At 36.4% G+C, this 15,915-nt stretch overlaps 1 protein-coding gene across 5 annotated transcripts in view; it reads left to right on the top strand.

Annotated features, from left to right (window-relative positions):
* The window catches only part of Kcnh7 (potassium voltage-gated channel subfamily H member 7), a 456,981-nt gene that overhangs the window by 312,928 nt on the left and 128,138 nt on the right, over positions 1 to 15,915 (top strand). For 2 of the 5 annotated variants that reach the window (XM_029472737.1, XM_029472734.1), the window contains exons 4-7: positions 1,294 to 1,722; positions 6,245 to 6,265; positions 6,681 to 6,704; positions 14,626 to 14,840. In XM_029472737.1, coding sequence (XP_029328597.1) covers positions 1,294 to 1,722; positions 6,245 to 6,265; positions 6,681 to 6,704; positions 14,626 to 14,840 — 689 coding nt within the window. The remainder of the gene's footprint in view (positions 1 to 1,293; positions 1,723 to 6,244; positions 6,266 to 6,680; positions 6,705 to 14,625; positions 14,841 to 15,915) is intronic. The other 3 variants (XM_029472738.1, XM_021154157.2, XM_021154171.2) reach the window with 3 other exon arrangements.

Below are 15,915 nucleotides of genomic sequence, written 5' to 3'. Positions count from 1 at the left end.
CTGGCTGTCCTGGAACTCACTTTGTAGACCAGACTGGCCTCGAACTCAGAAATCCGCCTGCCTCTGCCTCCCGAGTGCTGGGATTAAAGGCGTGCGCCACCATGCCCGGCTGCTTGATAACTTTTGGTTGAAAGTCTATTTTATTGGATATTAGGATGGCAACTCCTCTTTGGAAGACTTTTTTCCATCCTTTTACTCTGAGATAGTGCTGTCTTTGTTGTTGAGGTGTGTTTCTTGTATGCAGCAAAATGCCAGATCTTGTTTGCATATCCAGTCTGTTAGCTTATGTCTTTTTATAGGTAAGTTGAGTTCACCAGGCTCCCAGCAGCAGCAGCTCCAGAACTGGAGGTTGGGGGGTGAGTTTGAAGGGATTTTTTACCAACTGCTCTGAGTGCAGTGTGTCCTCTAGTATGAATTGGGATATGGAGTCTTCATGGAAGCAGACCAACTATGGGTCTGCCCCAGTAGCAAGGACCAGGTGGAAGGGATAGAAGGGATGGAAGGAATGTTTGGATAGTTTTCAATACATTATTTATTCTGATGTAAGTACACCATTGCACATCACATTCTTAGATTTTTGGAACAACAACAAGTGTGACAAATAATAAGTAAATAGATGAACAAACAAATAATTATATTCTTATCTGTACATCTCTTAGGCAGCCTGTAACTTTTCAATGTTTATTGAGAAACTGTTAGTATAAAAATCTATCTCCCTTTTTACTACCCAAACTGAACTGTTTTACAAAACTGTTAAAGATAAAATACTATTTGTTTCCAATACTACCAAAAGAAATTATAATTACAGTTACAATACTGTTCATCAAAACTCTACCAAAGACATCTTTAAGTGTATCAAGCCCACTTCAAGCTTCTTCAAGCCCACTTTTCTACTACTATCAATACCTTTTCCATCCTGTGTATACCCATTCGTTCCTCTGTCTAACCCTTGATATAAGATGTTTGTTCTATTTTTATATATAAATTGTGGGTATTTACTGAATACATGTTTTTAATCTATAAAAGCTAAAGGTCCTGTGTGATGTAAATAATGTTTTCATATCATTGGGATGTTTTGTAATTATCAAAAGCAAAATACATATGTGTGTGTTTGTGTGTATGTGTGTGTGTGTAAAATTGATATTTTTTACAATATTTCTTATTAAAGGAGAATTAATTAAATATAGATTAACAGTTATTTTATACACCATTTGAATGTGAATTGATTATGTTTATTATTTTTAAAGTGTATATTCATTATGTGAGAATACTCTTTTCTTTCTTCCTTTGTAGGGAAACTTTTTGGGTTCAAATTTCCTGGTCTGAGAGTTCTAACATACAGAAAACAGTCCTTGCCACAGGAAGACCCGGATGTGGTAGTCATTGATTCTTCTAAACACAGCGATGACTCTGTGGCCATGAAGCACTTTAAGTCTCCCACGAAAGAAAGTTGCAGTCCCTCTGAAGCAGATGATACGAAAGCCTTGATACAGCCTAGCCAGTGTTCTCCCTTAGTGAACATATCAGGACCTCTGGACCATTCCTCTCCCAAAAGACAATGGGACCGCCTCTACCCTGACATGCTGCAGTCAAGTTCCCAACTAACACACTCCAGGTCAAGGGAGAGCCTCTGTAGCATACGGAGGGCATCTTCAGTTCATGATATAGAAGGGTTCAGTGTCCACCCCAAGAACATATTTAGAGATCGACATGCCAGTGAAGGTATGTAACATGGAAAGATTTTTAATTGGGTAATAGAAGTTTATTTTTACATTGCTTCAAAACTGAACAGCAGTCTGTTTCTTCACAGAAGAAATGTGATTAAAGCTATTAAAAACACGAGTGTTGCATTAAGAATGTTTTTTTCTCGTTTCCTCTTTGAACCCTAGTGAGTAATTTGGTTTCTTCTGGCTTTTTTATCAGTGTTTCTGAAATAGTGTAACCATTATCAGCCTGCTTCCTGGTGTGTTGATTAATTAATCCCTAATTTAAGATATGATTAAGTGATGAATTCTATCATCTTAAGCATAATTAATTTTCTGGGGTTTAGCAAATAATCACACCCTGGAAGAAAAAGCAGTGTGGCCTCACTGGACTGTGTCATTGACCGTCAGCTGTGGGAGATAGGTGGGAAGAGCAGGATAGGTTAGTGGGGAAACCCATTGGGCAATTTGGAAAGCAGAATCAGAATTTATTTTCTATCTAGCCCAGTTCACATTCCTAAATTAGCCAGAGTGAAAGGTGTGCTTTGAAAGTCACCAAGGAAGCAATCTATCTTTGGCATGATAATGGATACCATTGTTTGAGTGGTTAGGATGCCTGAAGCAGTGCTTCTTTTTTTTAAATCTCATAGCAATTCTGTAGGTTAGGAAGCGGTTTTACACACTATTTGTAGATACATAAACAACTGGCACAGGGCAGGCAAGAAGGGAACAAAGTTAGTCAATGTTGAGGCTCCTATGGCCTCACTGCTCAAAAGGTTTCAAATCCACCAGCAATTGCTCCCCTTCACTCCTGTTCCAATACACTGCACCGTCAGGAAAGTCGGCTGAGTCCAAGGCTCCTGAGAGTAGCCCCACTGGATACCCAGACACACTTTTCCAACCCTTGCAGAATTAGACTCGTGAAGGGTCTGCTGTCCTTTCCCAGAATCCTCATTCCTTCACAAGCCTTTGCCACCTATGCTGTTTTCTGCTGTCTTTTCAAAAACGTAAATCTGCTCATGAGGGTCCTCACTATAGCATTCTCACCATTATACCAAATGAGCAAAGTTACTTTTTAGCTGTCTTGGAGACTGTTCACACCAAGGCAATTTGCTAACTCACACACTGTACCATACATATTCCTCCTTCACTACTTTGTTCTGTCTAAAATCCTCTTTGCTGTTCATATGCTGTCCACCTGCAAGCACTAATTTCTCCCTTTCCAAATCAGAGGATTCAAATGATTTCCTAAATTAAATGAAACTATAGTTTTCAAAAGTAGTGCATAGCTTAGCATTTATTCTATAGTTATCAACACATACAGCTATAGATGTATACACATATATATGCATATAATATATACATACATACACACACATATATATACTTATATATATACATATTTCTCTGTTTATATCAATGATGGTTGCATGTTAAAACATATAAGATGCCATCTTATACCTGCAGTTCTTCAGACTTAACACTCAGCCCAGCGTACTACTTATGACAGATACTCAATACCATTGTCTTGGCATTGAGAGAACCATGCACAGGAATCATATTCTAATATCATACTCACAGGATATAATGAGCTCCTTCCTCCACATACATTGATTTAAACCAAAGTCTTAGTATTGAGTCATGTGGGGGAATCTTTCTAAAGGGCACAGTGAAGTAGAAAATACAGAAGAGCTGAAAGAAAAGAAGTTGGCAGGGGTGTGAGGGAAGATTGCAAAGAGAGATAAGAAACAGAAATTATCTCAGAATAGAAAGAAGAGTTTGGAATAAGGCAACATTACAAGAGTAATTAGCACGTCCACTTTAACCTATGGTCTGAGAAGAGTAAAAAGACAAAATCAATGACAATCCCCAAGCTAGATAATTATGCTCCAGACCCCCTAGGAATATTGGGTTCAATATTTTCTGACCAAATGAAATCTATATAACTGGACGTCTGAACAAAGCATCCTATGATGAATTCCAATAAATTCAGCACTCTTTCAAATGAACAGCATGTAGTGTAGTTTGTCCTGGCCAGTTAGTATATTCATCTTTAGCAAGCATACTGTGTCTTCAGATTTTTCCCATAGAAAACTGACCTTTTCATACTCAGTACATCCTGCATGCTTTGCCTGTGTTTCAATAAAATTTATTAGTATTGTATATGGAGCTTTACAACTGTTATCCTCTCAGGTGGCCACCTCATGGTACACCATTACTAACACAATTATAAGAAAGGATGACTTGGTATTTTTGATATTTTTGGATTTCCCAATTCAAGAACTATATGTAGACTGATGCTTAATAATAAGATCATGTTTTGTTCTCTCTTCTTTGGGCTAAACAGTTTCAGTAAATTACCACTGGCCTGCCAGTACCACGTCAGTGTGTTGCTGCAGACCGATAAACTCTCAGAATGTTCACCACAGTACTTCAGCCACAAAATGATCTTACTTTTAAAAACCACTGATAGTCTTTTGAAGGAATTCCTGTTCCTGGGACTATGTAACTCGATATACTTGAGAAATGGAAGACAAGTCAGACTAGGCAAAAGACCTTCACTGTTGATTTTAGTTTTACCAATCCTTGAAAATGATTAAGCTATAAAACCCTAGAGGCACTAGATTTGAGAAGTTCTCATTTAAACATAGTACTATCCTCTCATGTACTTTATCTTTATAGTTCTTATGGATATATTAGTAGTTAAGATTTTGCATAATCCTCTTATTTCTGTCTACTGAAAAGTACCTTGAAATTTTCCTTCCTAAGGCATATATTACAGAGACTGTCAGTCTTTTTCTGAAATCTGTTCCAAGTTAACATTATGAAAATTTAGTAAAAATATAGTATTATAAAAAGGAAGGTTAAAAATATACATGGAAAATATAAACTTCAATTAGTTTATCATGACACTCAAGAAACATAAAATTAGTCTGCCAAAACACTACAAAAGAGTCTAACTGTTCTGCTTTCTGCACTTTATATTGCTGGTACCACAGATGCTACTGTCAATATATAACACCAGGTATTTTGTGCTTTAACTTCGGAACAATTTTAGACAATCAATCAACCAATCAACCAATACATACATACATAAATGTATTAAATAAAGCCATTGATGGGCATAGAAGAAATAACAAAGAACACCACCAGCTCTTTTCAGTGTGAAGTTTCTCACTCTTCCCAAGTGTCAAAGCTTCACTAACTCTAGGCTAACTTTACTTACATTTGTCTTTACAGCCTATAGGTTTAGGAAGTAAGCATGCTTGCATGCGTGTGGGGCGGGGGAGGCATTCTATTGGTAGTTTTCAGTAGTGCTGGGGGTCAAACCAGGGCCACATAAATGTTAATCAAGTATCCTGCTCCAAAGCTAACCTCCAGCTCCACTTTTAAATTTTTCTAATCACTTGCAAAACAGTTACTACTTTATTAATGATTTTAGGCCACTCTGAGGGTGAAATTATTACTGTGTAAACAAGATCTTGTTCAATGTTCCTTTTTTGTGTTTTGTTAAAAGAGAGGAGAAAAAAAATGCCACTACAAGTCACATTTTATTCACACACTTCTGACCAAGGCAATGTCTTCTCTAACAATTCCATAAACCATAGTATTGAAATTGCTTTCAATATAAACTTTGAAGCAATAGTGCAGTATCCCAAGATTTTGAATATGCACCATGATAAGATGGATGGCAACAAATGTATACATTTCTCAAACCTTGTATAGACTTGAATGGTTTCTTATGACTTCATTTATTTTAAGCTTCTGTATTTCAAAGCTGGTAATACATATTAATACATATTTTCAGTACCACAGAGGAAACATTGAGATTTCTAATCTCAACATAAATCTGAAAACACTCAATGCCAAGATTTTAAAACAGCATGTTTAAATATAAACAAATGTATAAACATTATAGGTTGTATGCTGCACAGTGAAAATGCAAAATCTTTTTACACAATAAAGTCTCTCATTGATATATTTTACCAAAGAATACTATTTCATAGTTTTCAATACTATTTGATATTTTTAAGGTACACAGTAAAGAACAGTAAAGGACAGTTAGCAAAGCTATTCTAAACTATTCAAATTGGATTAGCAATCCATTATCTTATAAACTTTTTTCATACTAACATGCTAAGGTTTAATTACATAGAAAAATACTTGACATGCAACATGTCATGTTGTTTTCCTTTGACTTGTTACAAGCTACACTTGGGGAGACATAAAAATTGGCTTTTGACAGGGTGGTAAGTGAAACCAATTGCCAGCAACTATGCAGATCTTTCCCCAAAATGCTATAATTTAAAAATCTGTAACTTACAACTGTTTAAATTAAGTGCCATGACGATTTCACTTCTTTATAATGTTTATTATTGCTGATAATTACATTTTACTGGTTAATGCTTTTTAACAATTTTTATATTTATACTCTGATTTTTTTCTGACTGTTTCTACTAAGCTAGTTTGGTGTACTTAACATAATTTTAGTCTTCTTTTTTTATATTTCTCTCTCTTTTACTCTCATGTGCTCAAAACAGACAATGGTCGAAATGTCAAAGGTAATGTATAAACTCAAATTTCACCATCCGGTGCTTAAAGAGCCCTGTATTTGGCATGTTGAGCTGCCTGCTGTATGCCCTGTTGATGCCATATCTCCTTGCTGCCCTCAGCTACTCCAGGTGCCTGGTGGAGACATCATGGCTTGATTTTGCTGGAGACATGATTACTTTCTCTGCTGTGCCATCAAAGTGATGTTCAATGTCTTTTTATCCTGAAAAAAAAAAAAAAAACAAGAACACTTCCTAAATATTTGGAAAGAAATGAATGTCAAGATGAATCTATCCCAATGTAAAAGAAGCACATGATCTGTTTCAGGGCATTTGTTTTCTTTTGAGTACAGGATTATATAAAATGATCAGAGAGCTCTATCACACAGTCACTTCACTTGTTCCTCTTTTGTTTCCTTAAAACTAGTTTCACGTTCCTGGATGGCAGGGGGTATGGTTTTAAGCTTACTGTAGTAGTATACTGTGCCTGCATGACAGCCATTCTCTATTTTTCTCTATTATATTTCAATCCCTTTAAATTGTATTCTATCTTATTCTAACCGCTGGCATGGTTTACAACTACCACAGGGTAATATTTAACTGAGAGATATTCTGGATAAATTTGGATTTGGCTAAATAATTGAACTCCAATTTTATTTTGGCTACCAAAGTGGATGCAAGGATCAAAATGTTTGGCTAGATTTTTGGCCGTGCATGCTGCTGTGGATGTGTAAATGGTGACAGTGATCCATCTTCTGCATGTATGTTGCATGAACATGTCTCCACCAGTAACCCTCATTACTCAGGACTTACTGTCTTGGCCTCCCTCTTCTTTATGTCACTAGCAATCTGACCACTGTGGGGTTTTGTGTATCTACTTCTTAATTGCTTTCCTAATTAATTTGAAACTGCCATTGCTTATAAATGAGTAGGACTAGAGACTATAGATGATATGTGATCAGAATCCCAGTATAATTTGGACAAAAGTGAGACTGTGAGACCCTTTTTCTTTGCCTTGTCTATCATTTTGTAAACACTTCCAGAAAGGTCTGTGCAGGAGACCTCCAATAGTGAGATGGGATTTTGTCTACATGGATGTTCTGTTCTTGGTCTGTCCATTGTGACTTTTAAAAGGGAGAAGCTGATTCCACCTGTGGGTGGTAGTTTTAGTTGACAATTCAGAATGAACCCTCAAATAGTATATAAATTCTTCCTGCCTGCTTGTTCCTTGGAAATATTAATGCGTAAAATTAATAAATGAGTAGATATTGATTTTCCAGTGATTAAAAAAAAACTAAAGTGAGAAGTGAATAGTTTGATTGAAGTCATTTGAAAATTAAATTTAAAAATTAAAATTAAAAAAGAAGCTAAAACAAAAAATGTAAAAAGAAGCTAAAACAAAACAAAAAAGAAAAAAGAAAGAAAAGAAATTAGGCTGGACCCAAACTAGTGGCCCAATGATGAGGCTATAGTTCAGTGATAGACCACTTACATTTGTGAGCCCTGATCAAATCTGGAGCAACCAAAGAAAGAAGGCAGCAGGGGTGAGAGAAAGGCAGGAAGAAAGAAAGAAAGAAAGAAAGAAAGAAAGAAAGAAAGAAAGAAAGAAAGAAAGAAAGAAAGAATCTACTGCCAATCATCTATTTGTCTAAAATAAAGCCATTTTGTTTAAATTATATTATTACATTAAACCAAATTTTATCTTCAATATCTCTGTTTTATAATAGAAATCCCAATCAACTGACTGAAACTTGTTTTATGTGTATGTGTGTGCGTGTATTTCAGATGCACATTCAGTTTTAATTGATCATTCTCATAAAACTACAAATACAAAAAAGGAAATCCATCAAGTATGCTTGTAAAATAAATTAATGCTGACTCTAAGCCTTAGTAGGTAAAATATTATATAAAGGAAAAATACATCTCTACATTGCTTTGAGAGCAGAACATATTATTATAATTGAAGACCACCCTAGAAAAGAGCATGCATAAACTTGCAATGCAGATAAAAGATTTGCAGAGTTGTCTGATTGTTCCCTTTAAAGTTCAGGTGCTGCCTAATTCCTCTGCATAAGGAGTATAGACATCTTTATTTTCAGAAGAGGCCATACGTTAACTATCTTGGGAAGTCTGTTTTAACTCCCATTTCACAAAGAACTAGCACCAGCCTAAATTTTTCATCCCTCCATCTGTACCCAGTGGACATAGAGATACATTCTCTGGCTGATAGAACTCAAAATTTAAAACCTCACCAGCGAAAGAGAGCAAACGAGCTCTCAGTGTTTTCTTTAAAAACTAGATAATTTTCACCCAACCCTTTTCTTCAGGTCAATTCGGTTTCTCTTCAATTAGTTTTCTTAGCACTCTGACACCTTAAACAACAGTTAAGTGTTATTTTTAGAAACTGTAACCCCTGTTGAAGGAGAAAAGCTATTTCATACAAATCGCATACTATATGTAGATAGGAGAATCTAAGGCAATATCTCTAGAACATGAAAAGGGCTTCTAATGTTACTTGGAAAACTCCAGAATCACCTCACAGGCAGGGGTTTGCTTATCTGTTCCCAATTCTACTTCATAGAGACAGTGTTTACTCTGCTCATCCTATTTAGTAAGTCATTGAAAAAGTTGTGCCCCGAGATTGTTTTTAAGAGCTGCTGTACCATGCTTAGGAGTTTCCCACCAGTCCACGATATCGTTACAAGTCAGAAACCAAACTTCTCTCAAGATTGGTAAGAACTTTCAGCTCCACTGTAGCCAGGAGACCCGTGGGTGGAGAGTGAGAGAGAGAGAGAGAGAGAGAGAGAGAGAGAGAGAGAGAGAGAGAGAGAGAGAGATTTGACAGAACTTGTTTCTCACACACTGTATTGGCCATTACCCAGAAGCCCATGACCTTATCAGGATCTGCAAATTGATTCTTAGTGGTGACAGTCTGCTTTGGCAGGTTATGTGTCATGCATGCACTGGAATAGAATTGGTAGCTACTGAAGCCAAATAGCTTGATGAGCACTTCTTATGTCCTTTTCTGAGTGCTGTAACACTTACCGACTCCTGCTTATTCACAGGATTCTTTGGCAAAGCTTCATTGCTAATGCTACATTGGCATTCTCTCTAATGTTAATATGCCTTAGTAATCCATTTCATTAAATTTATCAAAATAAACTCATTGTCCTAAGAAGTACAGTAAGGGTTCAACAAGATAGCAAAAGCACTTGCTGCCAGAAAATGCAAACGTGACGAGTGGAGCTTGAGTCCAAGAAACCATATCATACCATGTAAAGAAGAGAGAACCAATTCCATGCAACTGGTCCTATGGTATTCATGTGCACATGCCTTGACATTTGGGCCCCTAAATACATACCACACACACACACCATCATCACCGCCATCACCACCACCATAGCTAAAACAAACAACAATAATAAATAAAAAATAAAACATTACCTCAGCCAGATAAATAGTCTCATCATATATATTTCAAGTGTTTTAAAATCTAAATATCTTAGTTTGTTGAGTTTCTGTCCATGGTTTGAAAATGTAGCTTATTCTATGTCCCCAGGTTCTTGTACTCGAGTTTGTCTGATGGTTGGTGTAGTCACCTGACCACCTGCTTTCCCTCTTCTAATCACACAGGGACACACATCGTTATCCCTTTTGTCACCCACCTTCAAAGAAAGCCAGTCTCCTGGTACATTTTTGAGCCCTCTATTCCCTTCAACTGAATCTACCATGTCCCTTTATTTCTGCCTGCTCCTTCTCTTTAAATTAATTTACTTTGTTTTTCAGGCCAATCTCCTTTCTTTCATTAGAATCCCAAATCCCATCTGTCCATGATCATTGTCAGGGAGGCTGCCCATCACCTCTAAGCCCTCAGCCAAGGCCTCTTTGAATGTAGACCTAGGAGGTAGGAAACCTTATGTTTTAATCTTTGGTTTTGACTCACACCCTTTGACCTCATATCCTGACAGCTTAAGTTTAGAATTGGTGAGAAATGTATTATTAATTCCTGCCTTAAAGCACTGAGGATGTATTCCATTGGAATTAGTATAGAATTCAGAGAAATCTATGAGAACCATATCTTTGTGGATCAAAAAGACGTCTAGGTGGAAAGATATGACTCAAAGTCAGGAGAAAGAATGCTGCACTTTGCTATACAGGAAAAAATAAGCTTGGAATGCCTTATCTGATTGGGGGTACATAAACTATTTTAAATATACTGTTATGCTGAACTCATTAAATATATTCATTCAAAAGAAAGCTTTCATCATCTCATTAAGACCAAAAATCCAAAACAAATACACCGAAATGATTGTGTAGAAGATTGTTTTTAGTATTAAATGAGAGAAGCTAAAATAGGGAGGGTAAAGAGGCTGCAAGTTCAGAGCTACACCTGACTAAGACATTTTATCAAAGAGTTCTCAGCTCTTGCTGACCCAATAATCCTTTCCTCAAAAGTATTTTATTTTACTAACCTGATGTTCCTGAAATGGAGTTCAGAGATTGTTAACAACTTCTAAAATAATAAGATTCTCTAACTTTAATATAAAGGATTCACAAAGGTAAACAAAGCAATTTATAATCAAATAATATATATCATTTGAATATAAATATACTGAGGAAATAATTCAATAAACTCAATAGAAAAGTTGGCTTTCAAGAAGCTAGGGACATGACTGACTGTTCCATATAAAAGAAGTAACGTGGGGGAGCAACCATACTAAATAATAATAAATTGAGGTTTAACAAAAATTTTGAGTGTTTTAAATACTCAACGTAATAAACAACTAAGAGAACCTGAAAGGGATGCCAGGATGTGTGATATTCTTATAAGGTGTCTTTCACTTTAAGCATTCTTTAAAAATTACTCTCCATATGATCTAATAACAATGAATTGTATAAAAGGTAGACACATCGATGAATGTGAAGGTGTATCTTTATCTTCCTGTTAAAAGCACATGTTGGAAATCACATGCTTTGCTAAGAATGAGAAGAAGTGTACTGCAGGTAAAGTACTTGCTCCACCAGAATGGTGGCCAGAGTTGTATTACCCTCACATTACAAGAACACATGCACAAGCACACACGCACACACGCACACACGCACACACGCACACACACACACACACATGCACGCACGCACGCACGCACGCACGCACGCATGCATGCAAGCACACACACACTCATAAGAATACTTAATTAAAATTGAAAATAAATAAATAAACAATGAGTAAGGTCGGTACAGATGCACAAAGAAGCACTATAGACAAGTCGTGGAAGTTCTCTAAAGTTTTAGCAAAATGACACCGAAAACCATGTCAGATGTTCAGCATTTAGGGTGTAGTGTTCTTTCATGAGGGCACATGCCATTTGACATTGGGAAAGGGATAATTATGCAAAATACATGATGATGATGATGTAAAATACTTTAAAAGGCATTTGACTCAGAACCTTAGTGTAATTCTTATAATGACCTGGAAATTTAATGTTTGCTCCCAGTTATCAAAGAATAATCAAGGGTCCTGCTCTGCATATTTACACAAGGCAGGTGTAGACACAGGCTCTCACCAGAACTCTAAGATTTTGTATTGGCCACTCAGATGCTACAAAGATTGCAATTTTATATAACATATTTTTTAATAGTCACATACTCTAATGAAATTATGCAAGGGTATTAAAGCAATGTTTAATCTCCCATGTTCATCATAAGTGTAGCTCTAGAAATTTAACATTACTGCAACTCTACGAAGTATATTATGCTGCTTTACTGGGAATATCTTAGAGATTCAGATCATTACAAGCATGTAACTATATGAGAGCACCTTTGAACACATTCACTGAGTTGTCAAAGTGAGAATCAGAACTGTGGTACTCGAATTTCCATCTTTATGACAACCAGTAGGCACCCTGATGAACATCCCTTTGGGGCAATAGTTCATACTCTATAACCATAAATATAGCTAATTCTATAGCGTGACCACAACTAGCCATGAGGATAATAAAACTAAACTAACATATTTTGCTGGACTATTAACATCCTAGATCAGCTACATAGACTTTCCTACAGAAGTACAACATAAGGGGGTGTGTTCCAGAAATGATTTCAAGTTGAAAAATTAGAATTTAATAAATTTAAAAACATTTTTTCTCTGCTTTAATGTCACCACTTATGACTTTTATTCATATCCCTAAGTACAGATGAATTACCCAGGGAAAGAAAATATAGCATTGCAGTTAGGAAAAAAGGCAACAATGTCTAAGACATCTAAAGTCCTAGTGCATGTTACAATTTCCAATGGGCCTGAAATGTAGGCAAAAATTATACAAAGCAGGAAAACGCCCATCAGAAAAACATATTATAAAAATAAGTAGGAACATAAGGTGGAAACTTTGAAAAGGACTTGAAAAATAACATTTCTGTTAGAAGATTTGAATAATGTGATACCTCTGTAAATATATATATATATATATAATATGTATATGTACATATATTTATGAGAGTATTCTTATGCAAATAAGTATATGCATGCAAACACTCAATAACATTCTTTGATTAAATAGGCTAGATCCTCATCATGGGGGAAATTCAGCCAGCAGGAAAATAATGCAACTCAAGAGAGGCAGTATTTGTTAACTATAAACATTTTAAATTACTTCAAATTTTATAAATTTAACAGTAGAAATTTTCATAAACAAAACTGTATGTTTCTATTGTACATAAGAGTAACCGAATGATTGAAATGATGGATATTGTCCTTAGCATTATGTTAGACCTGAATGAATTTAGTTATTTGAACCCAAGTATAAGAGTCAATTTTTTTCTTTTGAGACAATGTCTCACAATGTTGGCCTCTCTGGCCTGGATTTATTGTATAGACCAGGCTGACCTCCAACTCAGAGAGATCTACCTGCCTCTGCCTTCCAAGTGCTGTGACTAAAGGCATGCACAATCACTCCCATATTGTTATTATAATTTTTATTTTTTAAGATTATAATAAAATAACATATTATTTTTCCATCCTTTTCTGTAACCACCACTTTACTATGAGTGGCATGTTAATTTTATGGCTCTTGAGAGATTACACCGGAGCAGGCAGTTCAATTTTGGCATAATGTAGTGAGCACCAAGAAATGTCTGTCCTGCCTAAGAAGGAGGAAAGCCCAAGGACCACTTGCTTGTAGCCCTTGATAGCCCCAAGATCTACTTGCTTCTACCATTAACCGGAGCATTAATTGGAGGCACCCGAGGATCATAGTGGTAGAACAAGTTTCAGATAAAAGATGGGCAGAAGTAACTAAAAGGGACTCTTCATGCCCTGCTCTCTCAATCAAAAAATACACTGTAGAACACTAGTGTTCTTGGAGATTTTAAATGATTCTTCATAGTGCTAAGTTTTAAGAATGATAATATGGAGTAAGCAACAAATTCAGCACATAAGAACTCCAGACTATTTCTTGACACCACAAATAGCAAACAGCGGGTGCATTCCTGAAGAATATTGCACTGGTTAGACTCCTGACCTTCAACAAGGTAACCGTGGGGTTTCTACGCTTCCTAGTTGTCTTTGTAAGTACAGAATGCTGGCTGTGATTGGGGGCTTTCAACTCAGACACTCTCTGTCTCCTAACTATGGTCATGTCTACTTTAAGTTGTGTTTGCCATAGCAACATTCTTGGGTAGTCTAGTTATAGGATTTTTCTATTTAAAAAAAAAATGTAACTGAAAATGAAATAAAAAATTTCAAGATCCCCAGAAGAACCCTGAGGACTTCAACAGAGAATAAGAGCAGGCCCGTGCCGCATGCCCACATCGCGGTCTTCAACTATATCTAGGTAAAAATCTTGTAGAGACTTCGTGGATCATTTCCTATAGGTAGGAGAAGACCTGAAGAAAGCAACTAGCTTGTGTCAGTGGCAAGCGAGAGACAGTAACTTAAACCAGGCATGTTTAAACTAAACCTTTATAGTTTCGTGAGCAACCTGATTTAAACCTGGCCAGTTCTTCCTGAAGTAACCCCCAACATGGCAAACACCTGTGGTAGAATCCAGTCAATAGCAGGGCATGAACAGCAGGGCTTTTGTTTGTTTGAACTGTGTTTTGCTCTGTTTTATTTTTCTTCTTCTAGCCCTTAATAAAAGAAGCCAACTCATGGCAGGAGTTGTCATTTGTGCTTCTAGTACCTAAAAATTCCCTCTGGTTCTCACGTGTCCCTCCGTGTAGCAAAAGGTGTTCATATATAAACTCACTGCACTTTGTCACTGAGATCATACCAGTCATGGCTCATTAGCAATGCATTCAAGACCATCTTTTTTATTTTCTTATTTTTTCTATTTCTTCTGGATACTGTTTTTACAAATATTTTCCCACTTTTCTAGGACCTTTTAATCATATCAAGTCAAGCCTGCTGGGATCCACGTCAGACTCAAACCTCAATAAGTACAGCACCATTAACAAGATCCCGCAACTCACTCTGAATTTCTCAGACGTCAAAACAGAAAAAAAGAATACATCCCCTCCTTCTTCAGACAAAACTATTATTGCACCCAAGGTTAAAGAAAGGACACACAATGTGACCGAAAAAGTAACCCAGGTAAGATGTTATTTTACTATACATTTCAGCTGTGAGGTAGGCTATTTTCTGTATACCATGAAGCATATTTTTCTCTCTAATAGTGGGAAGACATTTATCTCAATAGCATGATATATCGAAGAACTCCTAAGGAAATAGATTAACAAAGTTAACTACAATAATTTTTGTCTGTTACTAGATTGACCAAAATTGAGCTAACTTAGTAGTATGTATTGCTCTGAAATAATTACTGAGATATTCATCATACTTGGACATTTATTGACTTTCTGTCAACCCTTACGTTATAAAACGTTTTTAGAGAAATGTAATGGATATGAATATTGGGATTTTAGAGGTTTAGTTGGGATTTCCTCCTAACTGTGACATTTCCTTTTGCACTGATTCCATTAAATTGAGCTGTATGCAAACTGATGGAAAGGAAAGGTACCTAATATGACAAAACATTAGTGTGAAACAATGCATCTCACAGCAACAATATTTTATAATTTTTCAAATAAATATTGCAACGTAAATTATGACAAAGGGGCAGTGTCCAAATGTCCTGACTCAAAGAAAAGATAAAAGGGATATGTACTTATTATGTCCAAATACCCACCTAAGCAGTACCTCGCTTTTGCTTACACTGCACTTATAATGTTAGAGATTCATGGCTCTAAATTTTCACGTAAGCAATTCCTCTACAAACAATTTAGTGTATTTGCTTAGCAAGTCTTTGTGTAAACAGCCCGCAATAAAAAAGGCAAATTTGACCTAAGCCCTTATTCTTTTTTGTTTCTTTTTTTTTTCTTAGGTGTTTTCTTCATTTACATTTGCAATGCTATCCCAAAAGTCCCCCATGCCCTCCCCACCACTCCCCTACCCACCCTCTCCCACTTCTTGGCCCTAGTGTTCCCCTGTACTGAGGCATATAAAGTTTGCAAGACCAATGGGCCTCACTTTCCATTGATGGCTGACTAGGCCATCTTCTGATACATATTCAGCTAGAGACACGAGCTCCTTGGGGTACTGGTTAGTTCATATTGTTGTTTCACCTATAGGGCTGCAGATCCCTTTAGCTGCTTGGGTGCTTTCTCTA

The sequence above is a fragment of the Mus caroli genome, chromosome 2 (assembly GCF_900094665.2).
Source record: "Mus caroli chromosome 2, CAROLI_EIJ_v1.1, whole genome shotgun sequence".
Classification (NCBI taxonomy): domain Eukaryota; kingdom Metazoa; phylum Chordata; class Mammalia; order Rodentia; family Muridae; genus Mus; species Mus caroli.
Note: the sequence above shows the minus strand (reverse complement) of the source record. Positions and strands in the feature narration are given on the sequence as shown.